The sequence below is a fragment of the Temnothorax curvispinosus genome, unplaced genomic scaffold, assembly GCF_003070985.1.
Source record: "Temnothorax curvispinosus isolate PA1 unplaced genomic scaffold, ASM307098v1 QBEX01009149.1, whole genome shotgun sequence".
Lineage (NCBI taxonomy): Eukaryota > Metazoa > Arthropoda > Insecta > Hymenoptera > Formicidae > Temnothorax > Temnothorax curvispinosus.
The window spans coordinates 1-8,291 of record NW_020218929.1 but is presented as its reverse complement, the minus strand read 5'-3'; the positions used below and the strand labels follow the sequence as shown (position 1 = coordinate 8,291).

The 8,291-nt window shown below is 36.2% G+C and overlaps 2 protein-coding genes across 2 annotated transcripts; one reads left to right on the top strand and one right to left on the bottom strand.

The window, feature by feature from the left end:
- The first annotated feature begins 1,291 nt into the window (after nucleotides 1-1,291).
- On the top strand, nucleotides 1,292-2,338 carry LOC112458715. Its single transcript, XM_025022475.1, has 3 exons — nucleotides 1,292-1,358; nucleotides 1,823-1,935; nucleotides 1,999-2,338. Exons 1-3 carry the CDS (start codon nucleotides 1,324-1,326, stop codon nucleotides 2,307-2,309), a joined length of 459 nt encoding a protein of 152 aa, XP_024878243.1. The 5' UTR covers nucleotides 1,292-1,323; the 3' UTR covers nucleotides 2,310-2,338.
- Nucleotides 2,339-3,269: 931 nt separating this feature from the next.
- LOC112458714 lies at nucleotides 3,270-4,180 on the bottom strand. Its single transcript, XM_025022474.1, has 3 exons — nucleotides 3,795-4,180; nucleotides 3,485-3,722; nucleotides 3,270-3,413 (listed from the first exon to the last, which is right to left on the bottom strand). The coding sequence occupies exons 1-3, from the start codon at nucleotides 4,178-4,180 to the stop codon at nucleotides 3,270-3,272; spliced, it is 768 nt and encodes a 255-aa protein (XP_024878242.1).
- Between the last annotated feature and the right edge of the window lie 4,111 nt (nucleotides 4,181-8,291).

Genomic DNA, 8,291 nt, shown 5'->3' with positions numbered 1-8,291 from the left:
AATGGACGAACAATGTAAAGGTATGAATTCTTACAAAATGGTACTCTTATGCACTCTTTAGTTCATAATACATTTTTCTCAATATTTTAGGTTATGTGTCAGGCGTTGTCGAGTGCTAAACTTTGAAAATAATTAAAATTTAGCTTTTTAAGAATCTATTAAAACAAAAAAAACTTCCACATCTATCCTCGAATGTATTTAAAAATTCGTTTAAATATTACTGTTTTTTTTATCAAAATATTATATATTTGTATATTTAGCGAAACGTTAGCTCTTTTATGTCCCAAAGAGTTGACATCAGTCACTGAAGATGATACGATAGACGACAAAGAAAAAGAAAACGGATCTGAATTAGAAGATTTCGATTAAATTTAAATTATATTAATATCACTATAGTAAATATGTGTTTAAATTAGAATAAATATTATAAATTGTTATTGATCATCATTTACTGAGTAAAAGTTTATTTTATGTCGATAAAACTGTTAAAATAATTTTGGCCAACTTTTATTATAAAATACTCCACTGTGCGTCGCCGATGTGGACGGCCACGCATGTCTGGAGGGATTTGGGTGTTATGTCGATGAGGCAACACGCTATTTTTACCCTCTTTTAAGTATATATTTTATCTACTATAAGTACATTTTATTACATTGTAGGTGTATTTCACTAAAATAATAATTTTGTTTGTAGATGATGGAAAAACGTGCCTACGCCGTGCCTACATTGACGGCGTAGAGCAAATAATTGAGGTCAACATTGGTGCAACCTTCAACCAGCATATACGTAAGTTATGGATTAATTGACACAATAATAAACTCTCCTGCTCCTCTACAATAAAATCGAATACTTTTTCACTTAATTTTAGTCGTGGCAGGAAATTGCCAATTAGCGAACTCCAGCTGTCAATCTAAAGAAAATGCTGTTGGCAGTAAAAATTTTAAAACTCCTTCCAAAAGAAAGGCCTCAAAGAAATTGTTGGTAGAAGAGGAAGAACATTTAATTTTGGCTATCCAACATAGAAGGCCTCTGTGGGACATTAGTCAACCGGTGGACCGGAGATCCAAGGAAACCCGGAAACGACTCTGGCAAGAAGTTGCTGATGAATTGAATGGTAAATAAATAAATATATTATACAGTTGGATTAGTTGGATATGATAAAATCTGATTTTTCTAGGTGTACTCGACGCAACTGCTGTACAGCAGAAATTTAAATCATTACGCGATACATATCGCAAAATTGTCCAGTCAGAGCAGTACCTTCCGAGTGGATCTGGAAGGAATGAAAATGAGGACCGTCACAAGTGGAAGCATTATAACATAATGGAGTTTCTTCGTGATACCAGTCTATCGAAGGAGTAAGTAACTGATTTTTGTTATTATTATAAAGTAATGTTCCTGGCACAACACAATAGTAGACATCAGTTTCAAGATCAAGTACAAATTACAAATTCTGTATGGCATGGACAACAATAGCTCTCTGGTAGTATAATGGTTCCGTTATTATTATTGCTATTATTTGAAAATTATTTAATAATAATAATAATAATCCAACTATATTTATTTTTAATTTATTTATTTATTATTTATTATTATTATTAAATTATTTTCTAACAATAGCAATAATAATAACAACCATTATACTATCCCAGCTACTGCATATGTTGTTTATGTCAAACAGACTTTACACTTGAGGCTAACTATTTGACCAAATTTCTAAAATTGCTCATTCTTTGTGCCAGGAACATCATTAAACAGCGATAAAATTACTGTAATTCCACAATTTGTTTCTGTAATTTTTTACTTTGTTCATTTATTGTAGCACGTCGAGTAATATTCCTAGCACAAAGAACGAGCTATTATCGGTGGACCAGTCAACTTCTCAAGTAGAAAGTCCGATTGACATAGATCCAAATGACAGTAGTAGCACAGAAAGTATGATTTTATTATTATTATTTTTTTATATCAACTATAACTAATATAAAAATTTGTTTGCAGCGCTAACCTTATCAAGTACTTTTACGAGTGGAAAAAGACGAAGACTCAATACCAATTCCACTATTAATAGCAATATTTCAGTTGGTTCTACGAATCTGTTGAATAAACTAATCCAAATTTTTGAGAGACGAGAAAAGGCGCAAAATGTTGCACCACCAAATATAGATGATTCATTCGATGAGGTGGATCATATGCTACAAACAGCAGCATTACATTTGCGCAAAATGTCGCCTCAACTACAAATGCGAACTCTACATGATATTGTCCAAATGACCTTCTCCAGACTACAGGAAGAAAGGAATAATAACTAAGTTTTTTTCAGCTGGATGTTTTAGAAGATTCCGACAACACATTTTATATTTTTTTATACGAGCATAATTATAAAAATTTTTTTATTTTTTTATTTTAACAAAATAAATAAATCTATAGTTATATAGACTTCTATAGTTATATAATATATTGTTTAAATTTTTTTAGATCTTTTTATTTTTTTCTTCAAAATATGGATGTAAGTAGTTGCGTATATTATGACGATACACGTGTAATACATATTTAAAAAGCGGTATAAGAATAATTTTATTAATATAATATAAATAAGTATTAGTGTAGTCTACTTATGATTAATTAAATGACTTATATATACAATTTTGATTGAATTAAAATGTCAAAAAAATCAAACATAATGATGATAATTTTAATTACTGCTATTGAAGATACTGCCAGGGTATAGCACCCTCGCCGTTAAAATAATCGCAAAATTCATTCCTGATGTTCATGGCATCTCGAGAAGAATTGTTAGTGCCACAATTACCAAGATCTCTCAAGGCATGACTACTACCAATTTCCTTCCTCCAATTTCCAGGAATAAAACCACTAGGTCCATCGTGATCAATCATGTCCGCAGAAATATATTCGTTTTCGTCTAAATCCTGTTTTCGAAGCCAATTATGAATGCAAATAATGGCCTGGACAATTTGCATTGTATTTTTTACCGTTGCGTCAATAGGCTTTTTCAATATTCTCCATTGACTCACAAGAATTCCAAAAAAATTCTCGATTGTTCTACGAGCACGACTGAGGCGATAATTATAGATGTTTTTTTCGTGATTAAGTCCTCCTTTTCCTGGATATGGTCTTAGCATGAAATCAGTTAACTGGAATGCTTCATCGGCAACAAGAACATATGGCATAGGATCACCATCGACCGTGAGTTTCTTAGGTTCTGGCAATCCCATTTCTCTATTATAAAATTTCTGACCCACAATAGAATCTCAGAAAATTCCGCCATCACTACGTCTGCCATAAGCTCCGATGTCGACGAACGTAAACATGTAGTTGGCATCACATATTCCGAGCAGTACAATGCTATGATAGTTCTTGTAGTTGTAATATAAAGAGCCAGCATTATGAGGACACTAAAACAAATAGAATTATATAGCTAGCTCGCCAGTTGCCATTATTAGATAATGTCAAATAAAAGAAATACCTGAATAGCAACGTGTTTTCCGTCAATTGCGCCAATGCAGTGATTAAAATTCCAGCAATCTTCGAAATCTTGTGCGATATTGAGCCAATCTTCCTTACTTAATGGAAAAGGAAGCACTTTTTTAGCAAGGCAATCCCATAATGCTGCACATGTCTCGGTAATAATGTTTGACACTGTCGTAGTTCCAACAAGATACTGATATGACATGGAGTTCATTGAATCACCAGTAGCCAAGTATCTGAAAAAAAGATTCTGTATGTAATATTGTCCTTATGGAAAGAACACGTTCGATTTAACATATCCAGCTTACCTTAATGTCAGAGATAATCGTGCTGCAGCAGGTATGGGATCTCGAGTCACAGTCTGTTTTGTGATATGAGGTGCAACCAAATGCAGCAGGTCCTCAAATTGCGATAATGACATCCGCATATAGTTTTTAAACTTAGGGTTATACCTCGATAGAGTTGGATATATTGCATGGTAAAACCCATACTTATTTCTCAATCTAAATATAGGATGTACCCAAAAACGCTTTTTTGTGTAGATCCGTTTCTTTTTCTCCTCTGAGTTCGTCCGCAATATTTCATGCACAATGACAATTAGTAGCATGTCATTCAGGAGTTGTTCCTCTTGAGCATTATTCAACTGCCTCGCACGTTCTGTCACCCATGTACGATATTTCTGCATGAAGGCCATTATGTTCAAAATACTCAGACAAACATGACCTTGTTGGGGACGAACTGTTATCGCAAGTCAAAAGCGGCGGTTTCACGACGCGCACGTTTTGCCGCTTACTTCTTTCTCCATCAGACGAGCGTCAAATTTAGTCACGTGACTATATTTGACGCTGGTTTCTAGCGTCAATGAAATCGCAGCTTAACGTGTCGACCGATACCGAAGATAGCAGGTGCAGTGCGCGCCTCCGCTTGTAATCGACGTCTCCCTGGTCTCCAATCGACTCAAACTACCGCTCGCCTCAGCCTAACGTGAATAAATTTTATACGTGGAACAATCAGCAAGAAGTCGTTAATTCAAACCGTGATTTTTGCCTTGACGATCAAACCTTCTGACAAAGTTGACACACAGCGTCCGTGGTTCATCCACAACCACTATTGAAGACATAAAGAATGAACTATTCATGGGGTTAAGCTGCGTAAAAGGATACGAATATGATATGGAACTGGAGGAAGGAGCGCAACTAAAAATTCACCCACCTCGCAGGATACCATTTTCGTTGAAGGAAGAAGTCAAGAAACAACTCGACAAGATGGTGCAGCAAGGCGTGATCAAACCAGTGTTTGAGCCAACCCCAGCAGTGAGCCCGCTAGTAATTGTGAAGAGCAAAGGGAAGATAGTATCTTCAAGATACGTCCATGTATTGATCCGTCAGATCTGAACAAGGTAATCAAGAGGCGACATTTTCCACTTAAAACACTAGAAGATATCTCCACCAAAATGTCTGGCGCGAAATATTTCACGAAATTTGATTGCGCTCGAGGATTTTGGCAAATCAAGGTGACGGAAAGGACCTCTAAATACTTGACAGTAAATACACCATGGGGCCGATATAGATTTCTACGAATTCCCTTTAGTATTAAGTCAGCTCCCGAGATTTTTCAAGAAATGATGACGAAAATCTTACAAGGAATTGACGGTGTGGAAACATCGATGGATGATGTCATAGTCTACGCATCGACACTAGAAAAGCTGCGAGAAGTGACAAATCAAGTTCTTCAAAGATTATATGAAGCTGGTCTACGCTTGACAAGGATAAGTGTTTATTCGAGAAAACGTCAGTACCGTTTTTTGGGTCACACAATGACCGTAGAAGGTTTGAAACCGGATCCGGAAAAGCTCAAGGCCATTAAGATGCTAAGAAGACCGGAAGATGTTCAAGGAGTACGCCGTATTATAGGTACCGTTACTTACCTGTCTAAGTTTGTACCAAACTTATCTGGAATCACCGAGCCGTTAAGACAATTATTAACAAAGGACACAACATGGCATTGGGACGCAGAACAAGAAGAAGCTTTTAACAAGATCAAAGAGGTATTAAAAACTCGCATATTATAATCCGTTGAAACCTGTCACATTAATGGTAGATGCCAGTTCCACAGCAGTGGGTGCTGTGTTATTACAAGATAATCAGCCAGTCGCGTACGCAACAAAAGCCTTAACAGAAACGCAACAGCGATACCCACAATTGGAGAAAGAGGCTTTTGCAATTCGGTTCGGATGTTTTAAGTTTCATGATTTTATCTATGGTAAAACTTTAACGATACTTACCGATCACAAACCGCTAGGATTTATTAGCAAGAAGGTTTTGGCCAACCAACCACCACAATTCCAAAGAATTTTTTTTTACGTCCTTCAGTATACTCCAGCAGTCAAATACGTACCGGGCAAAGACATACCCCTGCCAGACACGTTAAGTAGAGACTGTAGAAGACATCAAGTAGAAGAAGAAATCAAAACAGAAATTGAAGTATGTGTCGTTATTCCGTATTCACAAACAGCCCTAGAGCAATTAAGGCGGGAAACCAATGCGGATCCTTTAATGGCGTCGCTCAAAAGGACGCTTATGACAGGATGGCCAGAAAATGAAAAGGATTTAGATTACCCCTTACGACAATTCTGGAATTATCGAGACGAAATTACGGTGATGGATGACATCGTTTTCAAGAACTCCAGACCAATGATTCCTACGTCACTACACGCCAGGTATTTGCAGTTGGCACATAAGGGTCACATAGGGATACAATCAATGTTACATCGAGCACGTGAAGTGATGTTTTGGCTAAAAATGAACAATGATATTGAGGACTATGTGAACAAATGTACTGCCTGTCAAAAGACACAACGAATTCCGGATAAAAAACTACTGATCTTAAAGGAAGTACCAAAACTACCTTAGGAAATTGTAGTAGCTGATTTCGCAAGTATAAAGGGTAAACAATTTTGTGATTGTGGATAGTTATTCAGGCTTCTACGACTTCACATTAGTATACCCAACAGATACATGTCAGACAGTGACAGCATTCAAACGCTGGTTTTCTGTACACGGTGTGCCACGTATTCTAGAAACAGACAATGGGCCAAAGTTTGCATCAGCGTAGAGTCCTATAATCAGAGAAGCGACATTAGCGATCTCCTTTTGATTGGTCAACTGAGTCACGTGGTTTAGTCGCCATTTTGTGTACCATAGGGCTCCATATACAAACAGCGAGCTATGCAGTGCTACGTACATATATACGGAAGGAGACTGTTAGAAATTATAAGGTAAAATCTTATTTTACGTAATATGTAATATTATTATATTATTATGGGTCCCTTTTTCCAATGTCAGTTAACACATAATATTATAAACATTGAACAGATTTAATAAACACATTTAATATAAGGTTAGTTTGTGTCTCTGCATTGTCATTACTTAATGTATATATGTTTATCACCTAAGTATTTACTTACATTAAAATCTTATACGACTGTAATTATACTACTGTTTTTTTATATACAGTTGAAATGGTCCGTACGTGTGCAGTAAAGGGCTGCAATGTTCGGGTGGGACAGGGAAAACTTTCGCTTTCCTAAAGATCCTGAGAGACGTTCTGTTTGGGTGTCGAAGATTGGACAGACAATATGTTATCCTGGAGTCTCCAGCTACATTTGTGAGGTGAGATATTTTTATTACTCCTCACATATGTGACATATTTACACATAATGCATTGATTAATTTTGGCACAATTTCAGAATCATTTTGATGCATCACAGTGGAAAAAAGTACGTGCAGATGGGTTCAGAGTGCTACGATCTTCTGCAATATCTTTGGCTATAGAAAATAATGAAAACATCTCTCTTGCAATGCATGACCATCGATATGTTATTGACGTACATCAGCGTCATCTCTTTCGAGATCTCACTACACAATTAAACCGCTTACCTCATGATCATGGCTGTACCTCAATTCAATATGAGCCATCAGAGTCCATTCAAGTTACAGAAAGCCAAGTAATAGCCAAAACAAATAACATTGTAATAAAAGGTGTGCCATATCAGGATAAAAACCAAGAGCTTTCTTTTACTTCTTTTCATGACCTCTCTGTTATGGACTTTCCAAAGGAAATTAGTCATGAACTTTCTGCACCTTGCATTGCAGACCATGGTACTGATGATTTCAACCGGCTAACTATTTTGGCCGATATTTGTGCTGCTTCTGAACCCATTCATATACCTCCATCTACTGCAAGTCCATCATCAATAATAATTAAAGAATTACAAGATCAGCTGAGAAAACAAGAGGAAGAAATAAAAACCTTACAACATAACAATAAGCGTCTGACTACCATAGGAAAAATAATAACAAAAAAATTCCATACTGTTAAGTCTATTTATGAAAAATATAAGTGTAGATTGTGGCGCTTAGAACAGAAGAATGCAAAGTCTCTCGACTTAACATCAAGGATACGTGCTGACCAGATTGCGTCTCTAAAAAGGCAGTCTATTCGTGGTCGATTTAATTGGAGTCCAAAAACTGTCAAGGATGCCCTTGTGTTTAAGATGAAATGGGGTACTACAAATTTTTGTGATTTTGTGAATTATCTACCCATCTTTCCATCAGTTAGTGTTATAGGTTCATTAATACCGAACACTATATATTGGAAGAACGTGTCTTTATTACGTGTCTCTGTGTCAGCCATTACAGGGTGCGTTTCGATATTCACTGTAAGTACTGACGATATGACATCATTGAGTAGAACTGCTATTGTATTTTGAACCGACCGCCATATACAAATACACACACATACAC